The sequence below is a fragment of the Tripterygium wilfordii genome, chromosome 9 (assembly GCF_013401445.1).
Source record: "Tripterygium wilfordii isolate XIE 37 chromosome 9, ASM1340144v1, whole genome shotgun sequence".
In the NCBI taxonomy this organism is placed as follows: domain Eukaryota; kingdom Viridiplantae; phylum Streptophyta; class Magnoliopsida; order Celastrales; family Celastraceae; genus Tripterygium; species Tripterygium wilfordii.
Window position 1 is genome coordinate 14,774,882 of NC_052240.1, and position 25,397 is coordinate 14,800,278.

The 25,397-nt window shown below is 38.2% G+C and overlaps 5 protein-coding genes across 11 annotated transcripts; 2 read left to right on the forward strand and 3 right to left on the reverse strand.

Annotated features, from left to right (window-relative positions):
• Nucleotides 1-76: 76 nt before the first annotated feature.
• On the reverse strand, nucleotides 77-1,464 carry LOC120006346 (protein ENHANCED DISEASE RESISTANCE 2-like). The gene has a single exon (XM_038856362.1). The coding sequence runs from the start codon at nucleotides 1,252-1,254 to the stop codon at nucleotides 346-348; it is 909 nt and encodes a 302-aa protein (XP_038712290.1). The 5' UTR covers nucleotides 1,255-1,464; the 3' UTR covers nucleotides 77-345.
• Nucleotides 1,465-3,392: 1,928 nt separating this feature from the next.
• On the reverse strand, nucleotides 3,393-6,290 carry LOC120005350. 2 transcript variants are annotated; one of them, XR_005469803.1, is made up of 4 exons: nucleotides 6,127-6,288; nucleotides 5,951-6,041; nucleotides 4,586-4,624; nucleotides 3,393-3,639 (listed from the first exon to the last, which is right to left on the reverse strand). XR_005469803.1 is itself a non-coding variant. In XM_038854938.1 (3 exons), exons 1-2 carry the CDS (start codon nucleotides 6,220-6,222, stop codon nucleotides 5,982-5,984), a joined length of 156 nt encoding a protein of 51 aa, XP_038710866.1. In that variant the 5' UTR covers nucleotides 6,223-6,290; the 3' UTR covers nucleotides 4,674-5,179; nucleotides 5,951-5,981. The 2 variants fall into 2 exon arrangements, 1 of the variants encoding a protein (XP_038710866.1); XM_038854938.1 differs by lacking the exons at nucleotides 3,393-3,639; nucleotides 4,586-4,624 and adding an exon at nucleotides 4,674-5,179 and having other exon boundaries at nucleotides 6,127-6,290.
• A 261-nt stretch (nucleotides 6,291-6,551) lies between these two features.
• On the forward strand, nucleotides 6,552-13,926 carry LOC120006269 (uncharacterized protein sll0005-like). 6 transcript variants are annotated; one of them, XM_038856242.1, is made up of 14 exons: nucleotides 6,552-6,795; nucleotides 7,317-7,443; nucleotides 7,571-7,826; nucleotides 7,957-7,998; nucleotides 8,303-8,374; nucleotides 8,503-8,638; nucleotides 8,786-8,943; nucleotides 9,517-9,601; nucleotides 10,011-10,180; nucleotides 10,314-10,475; nucleotides 10,763-10,912; nucleotides 11,762-12,022; nucleotides 12,969-13,247; nucleotides 13,657-13,926. In XM_038856242.1, exons 1-14 carry the CDS (start codon nucleotides 6,738-6,740, stop codon nucleotides 13,882-13,884), a joined length of 2,184 nt encoding a protein of 727 aa, XP_038712170.1. In that variant the 5' UTR covers nucleotides 6,552-6,737; the 3' UTR covers nucleotides 13,885-13,926. The 6 variants fall into 6 exon arrangements, with proteins under 6 accessions (XP_038712170.1, XP_038712171.1, XP_038712172.1 ...); XM_038856243.1 differs by having other exon boundaries at nucleotides 7,583-7,826; XM_038856244.1 differs by having other exon boundaries at nucleotides 7,332-7,443.
• A 1,004-nt stretch (nucleotides 13,927-14,930) lies between these two features.
• LOC120006337 (protein GLUTAMINE DUMPER 3-like) lies at nucleotides 14,931-16,029 on the reverse strand. The gene has a single exon (XM_038856350.1). It carries the CDS (start codon nucleotides 15,777-15,779, stop codon nucleotides 15,264-15,266), a length of 516 nt encoding a protein of 171 aa, XP_038712278.1. The 5' UTR covers nucleotides 15,780-16,029; the 3' UTR covers nucleotides 14,931-15,263.
• A 3,320-nt stretch (nucleotides 16,030-19,349) lies between these two features.
• Nucleotides 19,350-25,149, forward strand: LOC120005075 (uncharacterized protein At1g32220, chloroplastic). The gene is made up of 10 exons (XM_038854521.1): nucleotides 19,350-19,530; nucleotides 20,200-20,332; nucleotides 20,431-20,519; nucleotides 21,172-21,227; nucleotides 21,310-21,365; nucleotides 21,616-21,709; nucleotides 22,397-22,476; nucleotides 23,285-23,327; nucleotides 23,523-23,614; nucleotides 24,755-25,149. The coding sequence occupies exons 1-10, from the start codon at nucleotides 19,475-19,477 to the stop codon at nucleotides 24,932-24,934; spliced, it is 879 nt and encodes a 292-aa protein (XP_038710449.1). The 5' UTR covers nucleotides 19,350-19,474; the 3' UTR covers nucleotides 24,935-25,149.
• Nucleotides 25,150-25,397: the final 248 nt, after the last annotated feature.

Below are 25,397 nucleotides of genomic sequence, written 5' to 3' on the forward strand. Positions count from 1 at the left end.
GCCGAATAAGGCTATTGAACAATGAAAGATCACCTTAGACGGAGGCATTTCTGCAAGATCACATTAACAATTTAAGTGTGGAAACTTTTCCAGATTCCCATTGATAATGTATTACTTTTAAAGGGTTTAGGGTTTAGTACGAACACTCTTGCATTCGAATCCATGGAGATGAGCTGGGGTATGGGATTTATTTGAGTTAGGTAGGGGGTACGAGTGTAATTGAATTCATGTGGGTCTTGCTCATAAAAGAATAAAACAAAATCTGCATTATTTTCTTCTTTTATTATCTACACTCACTAAAGAGGGAACGGACCAAAAAAAAAGAGGCGTAAATTAAAATGGTGTTTAACGATTCTCATCGTCGTCGTCGTCATTAACCTTAGCAGGTCCTAAACCACGGTGCCGCGGCTCGTGGACATTACCAACAATAGCAGCCGACGACATCTCCATCTGACAAACCCTAACAGCACCAATTAACCTCTCCGGTAACTCCTCCTCCGATTGCGCCTCAACTACGAACCCCATGTCTATCGTCACGCTTGTTACGTATCCCAATGTGAGGTGCAAGATAGCGCTCGCGATCGTTGAGCTTCCTATATCTACATCGATTTCAAAATAGTTCTCTCCTCTATGGTAATTACACGTCAAGGCCTTACCTAACAGGCACGCACTGTAGTTCCCCACCGTCTTCTTCACGATCCAAGGGCCCTTCACAATCCGGTTCACGACCTTGAATCGTTGGTTCCTGAACGCGTCGTCTCCGTTGATGAAACGGTAAAGTAATGAGCCAGAGGAGATAGGATCCTCCGTGGCGAAGTAGAAAACAGCACTGTGTTGGTCCTTACCGGGAACTTGGAGGTTAACGGCGAAAATGAAACTCTTGGGGGACTTGCCTCTGGCTTGGGCCTTCTTTAGAGCTAATGCAACGCGACTGTCCGGGCGACCGAGTACGTTTTCAAGCTTTGTACTCGACTTGAGCCAGTCCATGCCGGCGGGAGAGAGCAGGTACTCACCGGTGGGTGATTTTTGCCGTTTTGTGAAGTAATTTCTCGAGCGGAGAGAAAACACGTTGCCTGGAGGTGATGCCCATCCGTTGATTCCGTTGTGTAGGTCTACGTGGGCCAAGGATCCGCCCTCGATAGATTCAGAAATCCAATCGGCGGTTGTGGTGGTTTTGGCGGAGTAGTCGGATCTGGAAGATTTATCGGTGGCGTCGGCGACGGAGCTCCGGTGTTTCTGCTTCAATGGGCTCATTTGATTTTCTTTCGTTTCCTTCTCTCTCCCTATATGTGGCTCTCTCTCCGGAGAAGCACAGTACAGTGTCCCTCAACTCTCAAGGACTCTCGGCTGAAGAGTGGAGAGAATAGTGGTATAACTAACCAAGAGATGTTAGAAATGTGCAATTTATAAAGCAGACAATTAAAGTAGAATTGTATATAGGGAAAAATCAGATGATGATGTTGCATTTGTGTGTCGTATGGGATCCACACCAACTTTGTGAATCAGATATGAGTTGGGGGATTCTAACGCGAATACAGTTGGCTTATTCTACATGCCATCTTCATTTTTCCTTTTTCTTTATTCTCTCCTAAAATGGCAATTGTGTGAATTCGTTGCAACAAGCAGGGAATTTGGTCAGTTTGAGAGAAGGTAACGAGGTGGGGACGATCAATTTCATTTTCCTATACCTTTTTCGATGTTGACGGCCAGGATTGTGACACATCATAGAATAGTAACCCCGAAAAAGCTAATTGATGCGTAAGGACCGACTAGGTCACACGAATTTGACTCATGCAGATTACACTAGCACTCCTATGTTGTGACAACGTGATCACAAAAGTCCTTTCCAAAGAAAACAAAAAGGGAAGATCTCGGCAAGCAGTTCACATGATCTAATACTGTTAAAAATATATATATATTATTGATGTCAATGATGACCGATGCACGCATATATCTTTGGTAATCTATCCAATTTTATTCATGATCTTGATAATAATAAATTTTTTGGCATGTTGCTAGTTATCATATATGAGAGCCGTTATTTACAGCTTTTAGGGAGTAAATTTGCATCATGCGGCATTACTGTTCGCCAAAGGAACGACCATTTTTCAATTAGCAATTAGGTCAGCTAGGTAGGTTATGGGCTGGGATGAGATCAGAAGTCACAGTCGATTCCAATGTTTTTTTTGTCCTAACCATTCCAAATCATATGAGTCATGTGTAGCGCACAATTTCACATGAACCATATGCATCCATCTCAATATTTGATTTGGGATAACTAACACAAAAAAACACTAGAATACTAAACATTTTCAGATAAAAAACTTGGCCACAAGGATGGGATTTCTAGTCACTCAAGTAGGTGTTAACTTGTGAGTATAAAGTACATATGGTTGCATTTTCTGGGAGTTGTAACTTGTACGCTATAAGCTAGTGTTAGTTGCAGTTTCTCGATAATAGAAGACCTATAGGAACGAAAGAACAGGTGCTTAATAATGGCGGGTGACTAGTCCTAGCCGGAAGCTTGGTCCCTTTTTCATACAACTACATATCCAGCGAAATGTAGCTGTCACTAAGCCACTTGTGCCCGTGCTGGACACCTAAAGCAGAGTACTAAACTATGCTCTCGGTTCCACTTGTTCCCATGACCATGCATTCGGTTCCAGCTACAACCGCACATATTCTCCTCAGCCCGATAATTTTATAACCTAACTTAGCTTTTAAGAGTAGAAAACTAATTGATTTTAGAAACAAATTCATTTTCCTTGGCAATTTATTTCAATCAAAAATGTACTCTTACCTAACTATAGAGTCCATAAAGTCAAAAGCAGCAATAAAAAGGGGCACCCCACTCCAAATCTTCCTTGACAAAGCTTTCAAGTCACCTACTCGGGCATTCTCACAGAATGCGAAATCTTTGATTCACTTCAAACATCTTGATTTATTTGAAACGAAAAAAACATTGAACTCCAAAATTCTAATTTATTAACACACAATGTTACAGAAAGTCCTAGCCCTCAAGCTGCTTGTGGAAAGTTTTGCTTCTTGTTCCAACTCTTAAGCTGCAATTATGGACCGACTAGAGCACCTCTAGAAATGGACCAAAGGGGAACACAATTTTATCTAAGGAACCCAAGAAAAGTTACCTCAAACAAGTCAACATAACAAACTCATGAACTAGTACACTCCACATATCGGGTGGGTGAGTGGGTGAGGGGGGGGGGGGGGGGGGGGGGGGGGGGGGGGGGGGGGGGGGGGGGGGGGGGGGGGGGGGGGGGGGGGGGGGGGGGGGGCAAATTAAAAGAGCATAACATTAGCTGGATTAGCATTAGGAAATAAAAAGCTTGCCTCGGAGATTGGACCAACTCTAGTGGAAGCACATAAACATACAATTCAGACGACAAACTCAGAACCGTGTGCATTCATTTGATCCCTTGAATATAGCTAGGTGCTCGAGAAATATACTATACAGTAAAGCAGCCAAACACTATAAAACCGCAAAAATATAATGTACACACATCTACCCCGCAAAATGTAAAGAAGAAGAGAAGTTATTTAAAAGGTAAATGCAGAGTCTTACAATCTGGTATGAATGTTATCTCTGCACAGTCCAATTCAGCATCAGGAAAAAAGAACTCCCTGTCAACAAAGGAAATTGGCTACTCGTTATCTCTCGGAAGACGTGGGAGTCTCAGAAACAAGAAACTCATTTTCACCACAAATACGGTGTGATTTCAAACTTGCAACAACTCAAGGAGTTGATTCTCATTGTCATCAGTAGTAAAATCCCCAATTAAGTAGGACGAGGAGTTATTAACTTATTATGAATGTAAGTAATGAAATGCAACAGCATGTCAAAGTTGGACATGTAATGACCACATTCAAGATGACACCTACTAATAATTATCATCAAAGTCTTGCTCCAAGCATTTTGGGGTCCATTAAGTGAATCCCTAGGAGAAATTATGTTGAAATACACTAAACAGATTCCCTTCCTCCATTTATTGGTCTAAAACTAAGCTCTCCACTAATCATATCATATTGAAGATTACATAACTGGAAAAAGGTGGACAGACAAGCTATTATAGGCCAATGAACGTACAGACAAAATGTTTTAAGCCAGAACAGACTTCCAACAAACATTTCAGGCCTCTTTCCACAAAATAATTCACATAGAAGTAACACTTAGGCATTCAGCATGGTTCCGCTCTAAACTCCATGAGTAAACTATAAGAAAACCTTTCCTCAATGAAAAAGGGAGGCCTAGACCCATTCAGGCAAGGTCTAGACAAGTGAAGAATCCAAGACACATTTAATTATGAATTTGAGCAAATTAATCACCCCAAATTTCAATGGGCCACAATGACGTACTTTTTCCTTTCGAAATTAAGTGCTATGATAACGCAGGAAACCTTAACAGATCAATAATGTGGGCACTGCAGTGGCTAGACCGAAAGAAGCACAAGTAAAGAAACAACCAAACGGTATCATGCCACACAAAGAATCAAATTCCATACATGATACTTTTGACGAAAAATCATTGTCCTCATGGAAACAACAGAATGAGAGAAGTGATGATACTAACCAAATTCATTATGCACCAACTTGGAAGAGAACCCCACAACTGTACAAATGCTACTTATTAAAATAGTAATAATAATAATAATAAAAATAATAACAATAGTTAATAATGACAGTAGAATCGGCAGCAGTTGTAACAGAAATAAATGCAAAAACATAAAATCAAAGAAGGATTGAAACGAAAATTCAAACTATACTTTATTGGATTAGACCGAAATTGGAAAGTGAAGCCTTTGTTACTCTAATTACTAATCTAATATGACAGAAAATCTCAGCCTAATAAATAACCTTCTTATGACTTATGTCTTCATTTGTACATTATAGTTCTGTAGCAATGAAATCAGTGTTAAGAGTTTGTTTACATTTGCTCCATTCTGAGAGCTTAAATGGAAAACCATAAGATGTGCAAAATTATAATGATGTTTACGGTTTACCCAATAATCAAAAAGTACATGTTATCTCCAGTTCCCACCAAGCAAGAATTATAATCAAACATGTAGCATGTGTGCTTATATACAGCACAGACAAGTGCCAATTAACTACCATGAGAACTTATACAATTCCTTTTAAAATAAGCCTTCACCGAAGAGAATGAGATCTGCGCAAAACAAAATGAGACAGACCATTACCGGACAATGTCAAAACTTAGTTCTCAATTTTCAATCTAACTTTGTTCAATCCCAGTAACTCATATATAGATGACAAGTTGCCAATCCACAAGCAAAAGCAACAGCAACAATGTACAAAGCATCACCAGCGAACCTTGTCTCTAACATAACATAGCACTACGAAAAAGGAATTCCAAGTTTTAGACAAAAGGGATTTTGAAGGAAATTTCCAAAATCATATTTAAGCAAAAGGCAACCACAAGTTACACTAACTAGTATCTACAAGTTCAAAACCCTAAAGTTCACCATCTATTCTAGTTTTAGCAAAATTGCCAATGCCGGGAAAGGAATTCTAAGTTTTAGACAAAGGAATTTTGAAGGAAATTTCCAAAATCATATTTAAGCAAAAGGCAACCGCAAGTTACACTATCTACTATCTCGTATCTACAAGTTCAAAACCCTAAAGTTCACCATCTATTCTCGTTTTAGCCAAATCGCCAATGCCGAGAAAGGAATTCTAAGTTTTAGGCAAAGGAATTTTAAGGAAATTTCCAAAATCTTATTTAAGCAAAAGGCAACCGCAAGTTCCACTATCTAGTATCTACAAGTTCAAAACCCTAAAGTTCACCATCTATTTTAGTTTTAGCCAAATTTCCACTGCCGAGAAAAACGAATTCTACTAGTACACCAAAAACGAAGCAAAAACATAACTAAACGGTTAATCAACGACGAATAGTGAAAAATCAATGAATTTAACAAACCTTGGCTCAGTCTGAAGTAACGAAGTGATCCTCAGTGTGCCTTTCTTCTTTGAGGCTGTTTATCAGTGGCTAGTCTATAAATCCAATAAACCTACAAAAATCACGAAAACTCATAGATGAGCAGCGCTTAAATCATTTAATTAATTGCCTACAGAAACAGACGAGTCTAGGAGTACCAGAGCTAACACGTGAGCTGCGATCAGGATGACCACCAACAACGGTACCAATTCGAGGAACCATGGACGAGGAAGTGAATGTTGTTCGTTCGCCATTACAGAGAGAGATGGATCGATAAGCCCTAAAACCAGGGTTTTCAAAAATTTATGTCCCTGCCTTAGTTGAGAAGCAAAATTTTCATTTTTACCGCTGCTGGATCGAACCGGGTCTATACAGGCTGTATTTCACTATTTCTCGATTAAGAATTAAGATTAGGCGTGAACCGGGGCTGGCCTCCACTGGATTCCAAACGGGCCAGAAATACAAATTGAAGTATACGACGACGCAAGCCCAATGAACTACATCGATTGGGCTTACTTTCAAGCCCACTATGTCAAAGTTTGCTCGAGTCATATTTCGCACTTCACGGCGGTCCTCGCATACACGAAACGTGGCAGTTCTATGAAGTATGAATGCTCAACCAAAACTTGTTTTGCTCCGCAAGACCGAAACCCTTAGCCGCGGTTGGCTTTTGCATTTTCGCAAACAGTTGGCGGCATCAAAGGCGCCTTTGATGGTTTCGTGAGTTCTTCTTTTAATCTATTCGGTTCATGAGATCTCATTTAGTCCAATGAGGAATGCCTTCGCATGTATCAAGCGACACCGCCGTATCACGGCGTTACCAGGAAGTACTGCTCTTACTCTTCTTCACTGTTACTTCTAATTGTATATTTGCTCCGCGAATTTTGCTTTAGATAAAATTTGAAACATATAGATTTGTAGATGACCATAATCTTCATCTTATTCTGTTAATTTACTTTGTGGGCAGCCGAGTGGAGGGTTTCATTTGTGTAATGCCAACCTTAGTTACTTAGATTTGTCATAATATTCTATTGTTGTTTCAAATTTTCTAATTGGATTGCATGTATTTATGATTACGATTCAAATCCCCTTTATTTCAGACAATTTGAGGAAACTACATGAATCCCACCTTTACTTATCCTATTAGAGTCCATGTCGTTTCTTCTCATTTCAATTTGTTGTTGCATAGGTTCACTTGTATCTGATTGTTTTCCACAAGTCACGAACTCTATGTTGTGACTTTAAATTCTCAAAAATGACATCGTGTGCACCTTGTGTCTATATTTGTTTGTGCAGTACATTATATTTGTTACATTAACTTAGAAGTCATTCGGGGTTTACATTGCAGCTTTATCTGGTGAAGGTAACATTCAGGTATTCACAGGGAGCTTTACATCGGTGGCAGGTCCAAAAGATATTGGAATTGCAAGAAAACGAGACAAATGGTCGCCATTGTACTTCTTGCATCAGAATTTGTAAGTTTATGGTTCTTCTAAGCTGGGACTTTCTCAATGTTTGTCAATAATTTGGGTAGCACAAACAATTCTTGTCCTTCATTCAAATTCCTGATTCTGCCTATACTTGTTTTGGTATGGCTTATAGTTTTTTGTACAGATATTCTACAGCATTCAGTGTTCACGGAGAAAGGCCTTCAGCAGAGTATGCCAAGTTGAGGAAGGAATCACTTGAAAATGAATTTGGGCACGTTCTTGGAACTCATAGCTCCAAGAGTATTTCCGCTTTTTACCACTTTGGCCCATTTTTGGCTTTGTATAGAGCAGCAATCATCACAATTCATATGCTGAGATTAACCATCACGCAGTTTTTCGTTAAAGACATACAAAAACGTGCGATCAAGGTCTTCCATGCATTACTTCATTTACATGTTTTTCTTTCATAATGTGTTTTATAGTTATGTGTATCTTTTCCATTCTGAAGAAGCAAAGCATGTGACTATGGAATTTGGACTTTTCATGTATTTCTTTCAGTTCCGCAAGACTCTTGTCTACTTGGGGCCTTTCTATGTCAAGGTTAGTCATCCTGCTGTTCAATTGCAAGTCATTCGTAAGCATGAGATGCAGCAGGTCACATAATCTGATAGTTAAAATGTATTCACTTAACCACCTAGTATATGTTGTTGGAGTAGTTTCAACTGGATGGTATACAAGTTTTTTAAGGTTATGTCGTTGTAGCTCTCAATTCGTACAAATTGAGAGGATTGGAGGACTGACCTAAATGCCAATTTTTCGTGGATTCAAAATGTTGGACACAAGAAAAGCCGTAGACTGCTCCCAGTTGAAATTTGTGTTTGATCAATTCCTTCTGAATTTGCAGCTGGGGCAGGCTCTAAGCACCAGACCAGATATACTGCCACCTATATACTGTCAAGAGCTTGCTAAATTGCAGGTGTGCTAGTTTCTTTTTCAATAAGGCTCTTAAAGGGTGCTGTGATATATTATTATGACCTTCACTAGAATGCATTGTAATTTTCGTGTATTCTCATTATTAGTGTGAAACTCCTACATTTATGCCAGGATCAAATACCCCCATTTCCAACACGTGACGCTATAAAATCTATTGAAACCCAATTGGGTTCTTCAATTCCACAAATTTTTGCTGACATCAGTCCAGAGCCTATTGCCGCTGCTTCTCTGGGGCAGGTGTATAAAGGTTGGATAAACTCATGTCATTGTGATTATTTTAATTGTTGGCTTTTATCTGTAACTGTAAATGTGTTTGACTGTACAATTGGAAAAGCTTTTAAGTTTGAGGGAAACTCAAACTAAATGCCTCAAGTTGCTGATTCAAGTCTTGCAGCTCACCTGCATTCTGGAGAGCTTGTTGCTGTGAAAGTACAGAGGCCTGGTGTGGCACGCTCATTGACCCTAGATGCCCTGTTATTCAATCTGATTCGAGGACAGCTAAAGCGATTTGCCAAGGCGCGAAAGGATCTGCTAGTGGCTGTGAATGAGATGGTAGGCCTTCCTCACCACTAGTCTACAACTTTTGTGCCTATTTTCTTGTAGTTATTGGCTTTAACCTTTGCAAGACATGTTCAAAAGTTAATGTTACAAGGACCATATTTCCCTTGCATCATCAACAAAATAATGCTACTAAGAGCTTTGATAAAGGTTTGGCACAAATTATTAATTCTCATTTAATGAAGCAATGGTGTTGTCTCCTTCTCAACCCCCCCCCCCCCCCCCCCCCCCCCCCCCCCCCCCCCCCCCCCCCCAGTGCTCTTTATACTCTTCTGGGGATTTGCAATTTGCTCTTCTTCCAAGAAGAGGAAATTGGATTAAGAATGAGAATTTAGGAACAAATGCCTTCCATCTGCTGCTCTCTCTCTTTGTTCTTCTCTTTTACATACACGCACACATACATGTGTATATACAAACATTTTGACTCAAAATAAGTTGTTGATTGCTTTGGAAACTGTTATTTATATCCTTTCCTATCTGATGCGTAGAAAATCTCAATCTTTGTGTCCTGCTTAATGATATTGTACATGCTTATGGACTGTCTTCAGGTCTATCTTGAATAAACAGGTGAGGCACATGTTTGATGAAATTGATTACATTCTTGAGGCTAAAAATGCTGAGCGCTTTGCTTCTCTATATGGTTGCCTACCAAGTAAGTTATTCTGACCTGGTAACGAGCAGTATGCCGTACACTGTAACTTTTAATATACAATTCCGTTTAATATATCTCATGACTGGGTTTTGGTGCCCTATATGTACTGCAAAGATTATAACTAATGCCCAAACTTGTGTGCAACTTCATAATCCCTGGGCCATCTACTGTATGATAGAGATTGTGATTCATCACTTGTGCTTGACCTTTTTTACTAGTGTATTTTGTAGCATTCTATGGCTCTCCCTCTCTCTTCCCGCCTGGAGCATTTCATCATGTCATTTTATCAGTTTGTGTAATTTTTCTACTGATAAAAAAAATATGTAATTTTTGTTGTAAGTAACAATCAGAATCAACAAAAATTTACTTATAATTTATAATGATTGAAAGAATCTTCAAAACTATACAGTTGGGATAACTGGCAAATCAAAGAAAGCAAACCGTGTTAAGGTTCCTAAAATATATTGGGAGTTTACACGCAAGGGAGTGCTTACAATGGAGTGGATAGATGCAATAAAACTTACTGATGAGGCTTGCCTGAAGAAAGCCTCCTTGAACAGAAGAAAACTGATTGATCAGGTACATGACAGGATTTAATATTATTTGTGTAAGGTGGCATTTCATAGTGTTCTTTTCACTTTATAGCTGCGCTGCAAACTAGTGAGTGTGGGATATGTTTTGGATTTATTTTTGTCGTGAATTTGGTGTTTAGGGACTATACTGTTCTTTGAGGCAGTTGCTCGAGGTAGGATTTTTCCATGCTGACCCTCATCCTGGAAATCTTGTTGCAACATACACTGGCTCTATTGCGTATTTTGATTTTGGAATGATGGGAGATATTCCTCGACATTTCCGCGTTGGACTTATTCAAGTGGTGAGATATGTTTGGATGAAGATTTGTAGATGTAATTATTGTTTTTTTATTCTACAAGTCGAAAGAATACTTCTATGCGTTCATGTATCTCTTTCTGTCAATTATTGAAAATTGTGTTTTGATGCGTTTATATGCTTGGACAGGCTCAGGGTGTCTTTTTATTAAATGCTTCTCCATATTGAAAAGTCATCAATTGCTTAGATTCTTAGTAACTGATGATGTTGATGAATATTACTGAGCAAGTTACTTGAGATTATGCACTTGTGATAACTATTTGTTTCTTCCAGCTGGTACACTTCGTTAACCGTGACTCTCTAGGTTTGGCAAATGACTTTCTTTCTCTGGGATTCCTCCCTGAAGGGGTTGACATACAATTAGTTTCAGATGCATTGCAGAGATCCTTTGGTGACGGGACAAGACAATCTCGGGATTTTCAGGTTTGCATTAGCAATTCACTTTCCTTTCTACCTGGGGATACTGTTTGTCATTTATTTCAGTTTGTTTTCATTGATTTCCTTCACATTTGAATTGTGATGTCAATGTTGTTGTTAACAAGTCTTTAAGTTTTTCAACCGAAAAAGATTGTGTGGTTATATTACATATGCATTATGTCTGCTTATCACGAACTTTTTCATCAGCATGTATTTACTCTTTGGGCCGTAAGAGACAGATAAAGAAGTCTTCAATATCTTATTGTTCCACAGAAGGGTTGGGTCTATTGGGGGCCTGGGCGGCCATTGGCATGTGACAGGGGTGGCTGAAATCAGTGTATTAACATCATACTGTTTTTTATCGATTGGAATTTTTAAGCAGTAGTTACCTTCCATTTTGTTAATGGTTGGTACCGTGGTGGGTGGGGGGGTGGTGGGTAGATTGGTGAACTCATGCATATTTTGATCTTTATATTTACTTCATGCTTCTTGTTTGGAGTATTAACCTTGCTGTTTCTTAGTGTTAACAATACAACAACAATAGGTGATATTCAGAGTGACCACACACTAGAATGAGTTCAATACTGATATCTGTATTACAGTTTCTTTTTTTTTTCCTCCAACAATTGGATCGTGTTAGAAAACATAGTCTGAATATTTTATCCATCTAGATCTACATGTGTTGGCGTCTTGATATCTCAAGTACTTGTGGCCAACAGCTGGACAATTAAGGATCTGCATTTTCTTTCAGTTTCGTCTCAACTTTGCTAAAAATTATCTTTTAATGAAACTTCGGGAGTAAAGTCTACAACTGATTCATTGGCTTCATGTTACTTCTCTTTCATTGTATTTCAGGCTATAATGACCCAACTATATGATGTTATGTATGAATTTAACTTTTCTCTCCCCCCGGACTATGCATTGGTGATAAGATCACTCGGGTCACTTGAAGGCACTGCAAAAGTTCTGGATCCTGATTTCAAAGTCGTTGAGAGTGCATATCCTTTTGTCATTGGTAGGCTTTTGGCAGACCCAAATCCAGACATGAGAAAAATTCTGAGGGAACTTCTCATCCGTAATGATGGATCCATAAGGTGGAATCGTCTTGAGCGCCTGGTTAGTCACCTTGGTTTTATGTGTGCCACTATGAAATGGGAAAGTCATTATCTTTCTTTTGGGAATCTGTCTATATGAGCGTATTTTATGATTACAACCTTGTTTATGTTGCTGGTGACATTTCAGGGGCTCAATGTTGTTACTGTTTCCCATAAGCCCAATTAGGAGAGAGGTTTGTGAAGGCTGTTGAGGTGAGAGATGGAGATGGTTGGGGGCCAACCCTTGTTAATGGGGGAGATGGGGAAACCTCCCGAATTCTCCTGAAGCCCTTTTTTATTGAATTTGGGATTTGCGAGGGTTGGGAAGTAATAATTTTAAAAACACATCCGTCCAACCTATTTCCCAAACAAGGTTTTTACACTAGAACACTTCACTTTACCTTCCCCAGCGTTCACCCTTATCGATTTGTAGTTTCATTCTTTTGCACGGTTTTTTAGCAACAAATCCACCATTTTTTAATTGTATGAGTTGTGTTCCTTTTAAGATGGTATGTGCATGTACAATGTAGTGATAGTTGCACGGCAATAAGAAGCATTGAGAGAATTTATATAGAAGGTAAGATAGTAAAAAAGGAAGGGGTAGAACTAAAAAGATATGATTAAAATTCGTAAGAAATATATAAACTCAATAGAAGTTTTTAAGAGTATGACCTTAAATAGGAATGAATGGTGTAGAAGAATTTACATAGTGGATTCCCAAACAATTTGGGACAAGGCTCATATATAATGATGAGGTGTGAGTTGCCAAGTCGTGTCTCTGCCTTTTATTTATGTCTGATTGTTTAAGTTCTTGCTGTAAGCATTATATGACTTGTGATTCGATACGTTTTCTTGTTTATTACTTTAATTGCGCATGTTTGGATACGTTGCCAATGAATTTCTGTTGACTTATTGCATATGCGATTGTTTTCTTCGAGTAATATTCATGAGGCAACTCCATGTCCTAGATAACAGCAATATCAGAGCAAGCTTCTGATTCAGGTCAGGAGACCCCTAATAATGGAGAAGATACCTCCAATCCCTTAGAATGGAAATCATTTGACATGCGTGCTGTTGTTGGCGCCACTGAAGATCTTCTACAATTCATTCTATCGCAAAAGGGGCAGAGGGTTCGTGTTTTTCTTCTTCGAGATATAATTAAAGCAGCTGATGTTTTCCTCCAGGATGAAGTTATTGGTAGCTTTTTTAACGAGAACCCTGAAGCAAGAGGAAGTACAGTATCTGAGGTTTGTCTACGGTTACCATATGAAATCCCTTCAGGTTTCAGTTTAACTATAACAATGAAAATATATAAGTAAAGACTCGGTGTATTTTTGGAGTCAAGTTAAATGTCGGATAAATAAATGAGTCAATGCCTGAAAAAGTAATCAATCGCTGAAGTATATCTATTGGGTGCTTTTGATTACTATTTACTAGCAACATTATACCTAGTGGAAATTTCTCATATAAATTGCAGAGGCTGTCCTCGCTTCATATATTTTTTCCTGCTTTGGAGGATTGAGAATTTTAACAATTCTTTTCGACTTTTGCATGTGCTACTCCTTCGCCATAAATGCGAAAGGGAGAAACAAGCAAAGCGTAGGAGATTACTGCTATATGCTTTCAGCTACTAATTGTTTTCACCTTATATTGCAGGGACACACGATGCTCCTGAGGGTTGCTAATGGTTTCCAATACCTCTATCAAGCAGTTAAGTTGGCCCCGGAGCTGTGGACAGCAATGCTTATACGCATGGCATTGAAGCCGGATTTTCATAGATTTATGTTTGACATTATTTCAGGCTTGGCCATGCACTCGAGCCACAGGCTTCCTGATGCCTCCTGGGTTTGTGTGTCTAGATTAATGCACGACTGGGTGAAATAAACGCAGGCGTGATAATCAATAAAGAAAACAATTTCTGTTACTCCTATTGTTATTTGTTTCTTCGGAAAGTTTATAGTGGTCGACTCAAGTGTTTATATGGGTTTGATTTTATGGTGATGAAGGAACGAGGAGATGGGCTTATCTTAGCCCATTTGAATTGGGCTTGTGTTAGACCTCAAAAATAGATCCATTGGACCAAATGCCCCCTTCCACTGTCACTTTCCAAGGTTAATAGCTTCACAGGTTCGATGGCGGGGGGAGGGGATTTCAGAGGATCAAACGGTGAATATTGGCTGCCGTTGAATTTCTGAAAATTGATATTGGAAAAAGAGGGGGACGTGGCATTAATTTTGAAGCTTTCACAGCTTTGCGTAATTGCGTCGCCGCGTCCCAGCTGGCTTCCGTAAATATAAGATGTTGCTTTCAACCAACCAATCCCAATAAAATCGAGCCACGTGTCACGTTCTCACGCCCGAAGAAATGTTAACACTGTAGACTGACCGCATGTTTTTTCGTGGCCGCACTACATAAATGCCCCCTCCAACCCGCCACCTGTTGCCGGAGTATTTCACCGGCGACGGACTTCGGTGGCGTGCTATGAACGTGATTCTTGTTTTCGAGAATATGTCTCTCAAGTCATTTTCATTTTTCAATGTATTAACTTTATTCTCCATTAGTACTCAGAAGTGAATTAAGAATGTCTTCTCTAAAAGATTATTCCATCAAACATCATATCATATTATATGATTATATCATACAACTTCTACAAAATTCGGAATTGGAAAGGCCGTGATTTACATTATGGTCATTTCACCTCAAAATGAGATAGATTCCCATCATAGATAATCTCTTGTTTAACCTCGCAATCACATTGATTGCTCTTTTTTTATGTTTTGTCGATGCACAAGAGATGTTTCAATTAATTAGTCGAATTGGGTCATGCTATTAGCTTTAATTTCAAATTTATCTTTGCTATGATTACACAAGACATAAAGGCATGGCTCAACTGTATATGCTTGATTGTTTGGTGACCTTGATGAAAAAAGTAGGTAAAGTGTAGTTTAGATTGTTAGAAATGAGCTGGAAAGTGAAGAACTCTCACCGAAATTTACATTTCCCGATTAGCTAAAGAAAGCAAGCCAAAAGCCTGAAAAGGAGGGGAGGAAAAAGAAAAATAAAATAAAATAAAGTAAAATGTTTCTCTTTCTTCAAGGATAGAGGGAATCAGCTCGGTGGTTTTGTTGTTGGGTCCTCTCAATGTGTCTCTGTTTGATGATGATTGGTGCCAAAAGAAGAGAAAATAAAGGAAAAATTTCCTCTTTCTTCGAGAATAGAGGGAATCAGCTCACTGGTTTTGTTGTTAGACTTGTTGGGTCCTCTCAATGTGTTTCTGTTTGATGATGATTGGTGCTACTTTCTTCCTCTTTAACTATTTTTTCGCTACTGCACTCTGTTTTCTCTTCTGTGCTCTGTTCACTCTCTTCTTCGTTCTTGTCAGCGGACGACGTGGTTCTTCTCGACGAAGGCGTGGCCAAGAACGTCGGCTTCCCGTCGCCGGCCATTATAACCAGAATATTCTCCTCATAAACCTTCACTGTCTTTTCAGCAGAATCTCCACTCTCTTTCCCATTATCGAGATCTCTCTGTTGATCCTCATTTTCGTCTTCTAATCGACCAGAGAGCCTCCAATAGGAGCAAGCGAGAATCAAGAGAGCAAACGCGATCAGACCCAACATCGCTGCTAGCCCTCCGAAGAGGTAGGGCACCGGAGAGTGCCATGGCGAGCGTTGTTGTTGCAGGGTCGGTGTTGATGGTGGTGATGGTGATAGTGATAGAGATGATGGTGGTGATGCCTTAATTGAAGTTGTTGTGCTGTAGGTGCTGAGGGACCTCATTTTTTTTCCCCCTGCTCTGTTTTTGTTATATGCAATGCAACTCTCTCAGTAGTATGTACGTAATTCTATTGATTTTGATTTAGTGAACCTGGACAAACAGAGGAGGTGAAGGTGTTATTTATAGGGTGGATTGGTTTGTGTGTATGAGAGAGGAGAGAGAGAGAGGCAGAGAGCACTCCTTTTGCCCTTTTTTATTGGGTCACGGGCTTGGGCCTGCCATGTTGTTGATCTGTATTTGTGTATGTGAATGAGTATTTCGGTATTTATACACATAACATATGGTTTCATTATGTTAAAACTTACCAGCAATTGCTTTAAGAATCCGTTTAAGAATCCGAGGGCTCCGCAATTTGTTTAGAATAAGATAGTATAATTTGAATCTAATAGTTTGGGAGGTGTGTCGCATCAAATCTCATTTTTATTTTTTATTTTTAAAATTATCGAACTGTTTTCTCTACCATTAGATGTGAATCGTAAATTATGGAATATGTATTTATGTATGTAATTGTAATCTTTTACTAGTTATAACCTTTTTGTTTTAGTTAGCTTGGTAAATGTGTCCTGGTTCATTCTGTCCTTCCACTACCTCCTGGGGCCATGGGTGAAATTGTCTTTTTATAAGATATATATATATATATAGAGAGAGAGAGAGAGAGAGATCCCCGTATGAACTAACTTTTTAAGGAGGAGATGTTGTCATATTGTTCTTTCTTTTCCTAGAGTGGAGTTGAAGAAAATCTTAAGCAACAATAATCACATATAATCTTAATATCCTTTATTAGATATGGAAAAGAAGAAGAAGAAAGATATTGATTCCGTAAACCCCCCACTAACTTGTCCATAAAATAATGTTTATGTGGGTGATGTAATTTTGTTGACATTAATTCATTCATCATAGTGTACTTAACTTATCCTAATATCCTTATATCTATCTAATCAAGAACATATTCTTGTGTATATATGAGAGAGATGAGGTAGTTGGTGTGAAGTTTGATTGGGTTCCCTATGAAGGATGTGTATGAATATGAGAGGGAAATACCCACTTAAGATTTCTCAAGTGTGATGAGATTTATGTGTCCCAATGAGAGAGACCATAATGATTAATTAGAGATAAAAATGAATAGGCATTGGGTGGCATAGTGGCAACAAGCCGTTGTGGCTTTCCTTTCCCTTTTATTATATTGGATTTGTGATTTGATCTCATGGTGTCTCACCTGAAATGCACCATATATTTTCATTTTTAAGATCACCCATGAAAACAATTTTAAAAATAAATAATATTAATAATAATAAAGAGTATTGATAACATGTACCACATCGCTTAGACACAAATCTATCGATAGGTTTATATGGGTAAAATCCACCCTAACAAATAATCAAGGCTTTCTCTAAACTTGACAGTTTGGGTTTCGATTCAGGAGAAACAAACTTGTGCGGACCCAATATATTTTCGAGAATCGATAATTCAAAGTGGACAATATGGTTAGTTAAGGTTGTGATTTCTAATAACAAATATAGAAATTCTTCACATCATGAGAAAAAAAAAAAACATATAGGATCAGCTTATCCAATAAGAAGGGAATTTTTGAGGGGGAAAAAAGTCGAAAGAAAAATAAAATAAAAGAGCAAACATATTCAGGTGGTTGATGGGCCCAATTAATGCTTTTGTGAAATTGATGGGACGTATCAGTGTCCACCAATGGCACTATAGCAGTTTTTTTGGTTTGCATCGCCCAAGACGTGGCCCACGCATCCATCTCGGCCCAAAAGGTGAGTGAGGGGTCGGTCCACTAACTATTGTGAGCCCTTCAATTATAGCCCATTTGGAACTCTCTGTTTTCCAGACTCACAATCACATTTTCATCACCTTCCACCAAATAAACGTACACTTGCGAGGACTAGTTGAAACTTGAAAGCAAGCAATATTGAGTGCTTCTTTAATGGAGGATTTGCTCATAAATCTTCAAACCTATAATTATAACATACACTACCTTGTATATCAACACCAATAGAATCCATTGTACATACTTTGCAGATATTTTCAGCCTCTAGTTAGTTTGAAAATGTATGTGTTACCGGAATCTATTAGTGGGTTTTGACTAACTAACTAATTAAAGATTCATGTATAATAATAACATAGTCAACCTAATTAGTACATAATTAAGGTTTTTAGGCTCATTGTTATATGTAGTTGTTGATGATTCATCTTGTTTTTAGTCGTGATCTAACATGTAATTTAAGTATTTAGGTGATAATTTAGTTGGTGAATCTTTTTTGAGTCAAAATCTATAGATTCGGGAGATTATAAGTTTGATTCCTATCATGAGCAATATTATTGTAACCATGCGTCGGCCTTTGGCCCAACTCACCATGTTGTCAGATGACATTTTTTTTTTTTTTGTGCATGGGTCTAATGACATGAGTTTAACCCATATTAAATGTAATAATTAACTAATAATCTTGAACGACTCTTTCAGCAGTAGCTACATCCATTGGATGCTAAAATTGACTACACAGGACTAAAGCTTGTTCGATTAGTTAATGTCAAGCGTTTAATCGATCCAAGTGATGACAAGTTGAAAGATTTGAGAATGTCAGCTTAGATATACAAGCCATCTGAATTAACTGCATCTTTTAGATGCGAATGATGAGATACCCAGATGTCTAAAAATTCCTCTATTATCTTCATCTCGAAGATAGAATAAATAAAAAAAATACATTCCTATAAACTCCTCCTTTGCCTCTACGCACGTTTTTTTCTTATCCACATTTCCACATTAATTGGAGGCACAAAAAAAAACACTATATTTTCCCAAGAAAATTGAGAGAACAAAAATCCACTTTGATATTGAAGTCTTATACTTCAATAGTGCAGTATACTGTATATATCTACAACTGGGTTTGGGTATATATAGATATATATAGTTGCAGACTTGCAGTGCACCTTTTCTACTTCACTTTGGGCAAGTGACTCGGAGGGTCCCCACTCCCCTGCCCCTGCTGTGTTGTTGTCATCAACAAGTGTTGAACATTTTGTGCAGATATGGATCCGATTCTTTTGTTTGATCTCTATCTTTTTTCTTTTTTTCCTGTTCTTTCTTGGTTATATATATATGTATATGTATGTATATATATGTGTTCCCAAGTTAAATATGTAAAAATCATTCATGTTTTGGCTAGTAGCTAGTTTTCCCAACACCTTTTAGGGACGACAAGCGGCTATTAAGCCTAGCAATGGGCCTTATAAGTTTGGGCTTTTTTATCTACTCTTTTTTGAGTGTTTTGAGTCTTTGAGATGAGCAAAGTTCAGTCCAATATTTGTACTTAAGAACAAGTACGCTGTAGGCCCAAACTATACTGGGCAAACCAGGCCCAGGGCTTGGACACCGGAGTAATCGATTCGCTACCCAATAAAAATGTGTGACACGTCATTAAGTAGAACACCAGAAATTGCAGCTCCATCGTTTTCCTAGGCTGATGCTGTGCCACGTATGTTGCGGAACCTGTCACCTCCATCACGAGCCATGTGTCCCCGCTTTCCTCACTCGCCGATTTTATAGCACCGAGTTTCCAACTCTGATTGCAGTCTCTGAGAATCTCCTCAATTCGCTCTGACCTTTTTTTTTTGTGCAAAATTTTGCGAAATTAAATTTGGAAGCTCTTCCTCTTCTAGGCTGTGAAAAGGAGTCGATCAAATGAGTGCGATTGCGTCGCGGTTGATCCATTCAAGATCCTCACTCTCCAGTCTCTGGTAATTTTTACAGTTTTTTGTTTGTTATTTGTTTTTCTGCTTGTCTACTTTACAATTGCTATTACATTTCGGTTTTTTTTATGAGATTCGTTGGGTGATTTATGTTTATTTTAGCATGTTGACCTATGTAAAAGTGTTCTTCTTCTCTAGCATGATTGTTCCACATTGATTAATGGATTAACTAGCTAGAGAACGAAAGATTGTTGAGTAATCTGTATGATAGTAGGTATTCTTTTGCAATGTATTTTGGCGGTCTCCTTTGTATATTGTTATTGCCTGATTTTCAACTTTAATTCTTACTGGTAACACTGGTTATCATATGTATCCCATATTTAATTGGTTTAGTATTGGAATAGAATACCATCTCCTAGTACATTGCAATATTTTGTTTTATTTTAGGTCCATTTAATTATATTCATCTCCCCTAGGGACGTATCTACAACAATCACAAACCAAACACCCAGTTTGAAAATGGTGGTAAGTTATCTGCAGTTATTCATATTGCATAACTTGTGAGTTGTGACCAGAACTTAACATGATAATTGTTTGACTGCATGACTGTTACTTGATGATTTTGCTCATTATTATATTAGGTTGACTATAATAATCAGTATTGCTGGAGTGATATGTTGTTGTTTTGTGATCTTTCTCATTAATTTGGGTGATCAGTAAAATGGGTGCATTGGGGCATGAGAGATACCTGTCATCTGATTCCAACAAGTTTGACGAACCATTCAAAGTCAATGAACCAAAAGTGGAGGAAGCAGAGACAGTACATGTGCCGCCTCCTCTAACGGAAAAGGTATGTATTTTTCACTTTGAGGTCTGGGCCTATATTTTATGCCGTTAGAGATTTTGTACATCTTCCAACTTTTCTCGACTGATTTAAATTTGATTCAGTTACTTGTGTTGGGTGGAAATGGATTTGTTGGATCCCATGTTTGCAGAGAAGCTTTAGATCGTGGTCTGTCTGTTGCTAGCCTTAGCAGGTAACATTGAGTAGTACTCTATGATAGATAATTTGATTCAACCTTTGTCTGTCTGCAACTTGTTTTCTGAATGAATGCCTACTTGCATTTGCAATCTATTTGTGCCATAGCATGTTAAGTATTTAAAGGAAAAATGCTTATCTCTAGGCCTTGAAGCTACATTCTCGTATATATGATCATTGACCTCCAAACACCAAAGCATCTTTTGACTTTGTCTGTGGTCGTCTGATCTATCAAGTATTTGGTGTACTTATGGGCTTGTCTCATAATCTCTTCAAATTATCAGAAATTTTGTTAATGTACTTGGGCAGCAGTATCTACATAGTGGATTCATAACTCATTGATTGAATGATTCATATCGGTGATCCCAAATAATTAGGAATGAGTTCTTAGTGATGATGATTCGTGTATGCTTGCTCAAGTTTAATGTCTTTCTGCTTATCAAAAAAAAAAAGTTTAATGTCTTTCTAGTAGGGCCAACTGCCATCAGTGTTTCTTGATAGAAACATTTTAGCCTTATTTTGTATCCTTCTTTAATTTATGCGAGACCTAGTTTACCATTTTAAGGGGTTTTTTTTTTTTTCCTTTGCATGTGGCCTGAACTATTTATTTAATCTTCTGTTAAGAGATGCTCTGTCCTGTTTTCTTCCAGGTCGGGTAGATCATCTTTACATGATCCGTGGGCTAATAGTGTGACTTGGTATCAAGGTATGTTACATCCATCATGATTATTGTATATCAAGGTGTTATTAACTTCTTATAGTCTCTTAACTTCTATTATCCTTTTTAGGAAACCTTCTTTCACCTGATTCATTGAAGGAAGCACTGAATGGGGTGACTGCTGTGGTATGTAATGTTCTCTCTTTAACTTAGCTGGCTTTCTGATGCTAGATGCAGTTTTAATAAGAAAGAAAGGTTGAAATATACTCTTGTGTTCCTTATATGTCTATCCATGTGCATACATGCAGTCGATAACCATTTTGTTCACTTTTCTTAAAATTTCCTCTATCTTTCTCTTGCACGTATACACACATGTACATTTAAAACTCCTTTAGTTTAGAAATATCTTTTTTCTAACTTGAAATTGCTTTCTTAGATCTCGTGTGTTGGAGGTTTTGGCTCCCAGTCTTACATGTATAAGATTAATGGAACTGCAAATATCAATGCAATCAGAGCTGCTTCAGAGCAAGGTATATATGTGTTGTCCTTCTTTTACTTACTAGATCTTGTTATCGAGGTATAACTGGTGAATTGTGCTAATAGGGTCAGGGTCTTGCAGAATAAAAGACCATGACTCATGACTAGTAATCAACAATATGGTCACAAGATTGAAATCCTAATTGTTTGAAGATGTTTGTTGTGTACGCATGTGTGTATATATATTTGTAGATTGGATTTGATGTGATTTCATATTACACAATAAAAATATCTATGTTTGAGCAACAAAGCATTCTTCAATTTTCTTTCGAAGTGTTCTGATTGTGGGTGTAAGAGAGTTGCTCCTCTTACTTCTCCTCCTCCTTGTTAATCGACTTCAGGAAAGCAAAGCATGGGGCAAAAGATTCTCGTACAGTTTAAAATGTGTCATCTTGCATTGCTGCTTTGGTGCTTCTATTTGTAGCTTATATAATCAGTTTATTTATGCTTTATCAGTGACTTCTTTTTGTTCATTTACCTCTGAAGAATCAAACCCAAGTTCTAGATTTTTTCTTAGATTTGGAGTTTTGGGGTGAAACGCTAAAGTAGTTGATGCAAAATATTATATAAGAAAACTTTGGGGCCAGTCACGTTACTCAAGAAATAACTGCATCCCTGCCAAGTCCCAAGTATGTTAAAATAACTTTTTTCCTTCACATTCAGCTTATAATCTGCTGCAGGTGTAAAAAGATTTGTTTATATCTCTGCTACTGACTTTGGCTTGGCCAATTACTTGCTGCAAGGATATTATGAGGGAAAGGTAATATCTCCGTGCTGTTATTTGTATTCAAATCTTGGAAACTAGTATAGTTGTGTGAGATAGTTTTTCCACTCTTTTTGCGATTTTCAGTTCTCCAGCCTTCCCTTTAAACTTCCTTTAAAAAGAAGAAAAATGAAGAGGCAGAAGAACAGAATGTTAATATTTGCTGTACAAGCGATGATCTATTTAAAAGCTTCACTGTATTGGAAATACTGGACGTAGATTGACCATAGTTAAGTCCCCCTAGTATATGCTTCAAGGGTTAATAATGGAGTAAGAAATTCTGATTATAAATTTCTTTCTTGTGAATGTTTAAACAACACTGAAGTATTTGTGAATTAGTCTCAAAAGTTGTTCTTTTGAATTGCTTCAACATCTTATGCACATCCTTTTATTTCTGATCATCATAGCTTCATTCTATTTTGATTCCCTCTTTTCTAATTATGTTGAAGCATTTTTTTGTTGTGCAAGCCTTCTTCCTTGTAGGTAAGTTTGCTTGTCACTAACCACTATTGCGATGTCTTGCATGGAAATTTTACCAATATGCGTATTATTTGATTTTCATCCGTGCTTGTGCAAAGTGATAGTATCTGTTGAATACTCAATCGTATTGCTCTTACACTTTATACAATTTGCTACTTGAAAAAGATTTCATGCTAGATCACGAGTATTTTTATTTTGCTGAACTCAATACCAATGTTTTCATGACACCCATCTCCTTGTCTCTTCTTCTTCTTATTTTCTTATACGTTTACTATTCTGTAAAAAATGCCTCTTATGGATACATTATCTGCATTTTTTAAAATAGAAAGCTGCTGAGACGGAGGTACTGACCAAATTCCCTTATGGAGGTAAATTTTCTTTTCCTCTATCGGCAGTTAAAATAGAAAGCTGTTCTTTGTATTTGAGTTGTTAAATTTCAGGCCTATGACTGAGGTAAAAATTATGTTAAGTTTTGTATAGCCTTGATCATGTAATCTCTCTTAAGATGGGCTGTACAGAGTAGTTCTGTTACCTGATTGTAAATCTTACATGTCTGTTTGCAGGAGTGATTCTCAGGCCTGGGTTTATTTATGGGACTCGCAGTGTTGGGAGTGTGAAAATACCGCTCGGTGTTATTGGATCCCCCATGGAGATGGTAAGTTTCTCCGCTTCCTTTCTATTGCATAGGCAGAAATTGTTATTTTTGTTTCCCAGACGTGTTGGGCCTATTCTAATTGGAAATTATTACATGATCTGAGTACTAGATCTAGGACTTATTAAGGTCTCTTAGGGCTCACTCGACTTGGTCTACATGGCACCACTGACTAGGTGACCAACCACTCCTTCCATCGCATCAGTGAAACAGTTCCTTATCCTTAGCCGTTCTATTCGGTTTGTGAAGCCTACTGCTAGTTATAAAGTGACCTCTGTTATAGTGTCCATTGTTTCGAAGGTATATGGCGCCGTTCCTCTTGGCCATAATTTAGTTCCAAGGAGGTATTTTCTCCCCCTTTGCTTCTCACCTATGCAGGTAAAGGAAGTAGGCACCCTTTACCCTCTCCCTTGAATTTCCTCCTCTCAATTTTGTTGGATCAAGGACGCCCATGTTAAATGCCACTTTTATAGTGTGGTTAGAGCTTTGGCTCCTCTTCTGCTTCTCCTTGTTTGTCGTCCATAATTTAGTTCTAAGAGGTATTTTCTCCCCCTCTGCTTCTCGCCTATGCAGGTAAAAGGAAGTAGGCACCCCTTGTAGTAGTAGTGGTTTCTCAACCATCAGCCAAAGAATCCACCTCTGAATTCCCAGATTCTTAGTCGAATCACGAATGAGTGTGTCCTCTGCTCTGTTTCGAACTTTCGATCCCCCTCCCTCGAATTTCCTTCTTTCAATTTTGTTGGTTCAAGGATTTCCATGTTGGATCCCACTTATATCGACGTGGTTAGAGCTTTGGCTCTTTTTCTGCTTCTCCCTTTTTGTCGTTGGTCTCACACTTCCACTCTCTTGGCCTCTCAGAATGATAGGTGTGAGAAGCTCCTGAGGGTGATGGCAATTTGAGCTAGGTTTATTTTAGATGAAGTATATTCATTTTTAGCATGGGGGAGGATTCGAACATTCAACCTTGTTCAAAATCCTAAAGAGTAAAGAGTAGCTACCACTAGCCAAGAGCTCCTTATTATTTGTTATAACTTTGAATAATTTCTTTTCCTCCACTTTTATATGAGGTGGTTGGATTTTCAGTTCAAATAGCCATTTTTATAGGGTAAAATTTTGACAAAATCTCTTGAAAAATTGTTGCAGGTGCTCCAACATGCGAAACCACTTGCCCAGCTTCCTCTTGTTGGGCCTCTATTTACTCCTCCTGTCAATGTTACCGCAGTAGCAAAGGTAGCCGTGAGAGCAGCAACTGATCCTGTTTTTCCACCCGGCATCATAAATGTTGATGGCATATTGCGTTACAGCCAGCAAAAGTCGAAATAGATTCTGTTGAGGCCTGACTTTTATTCTGTTATTTTTGTCCATCAGTATAGAGCTTGCCAAAACCTCAAAATCAAGCACTCCAAATCTTTTTGTTGATCGTAAATCCTAATAAAGTAAGTGTCTGTTGTTGAACTTTAAATTTCACCTCCAGGAAGGCAGCTGGTAATAAGGTCAGTTCATATCTTCCGTGGAAAGAAATTGGCAGGTTTTTCTTTTCTTTTTTTGGCTCAGAATTTGAGGGACTCGAACAGTGGCAAGTTTAGTGACCTGTTGGCTAGGCTAGCTGGGGTTTTTGTGGAGGGTGCTAGTGCCACTGCTACATCAATTTATGGGCCATTCAGCCCATAGTCTACGAAAGTCTTCTTTCGCACGACTGCCATTCCTCATCTGATTCAAAGTTGGGCCATTCAGCCCATAGTCTACTATGAATCTATTTATGGGCCATTCAGCCCATAGTCTATGA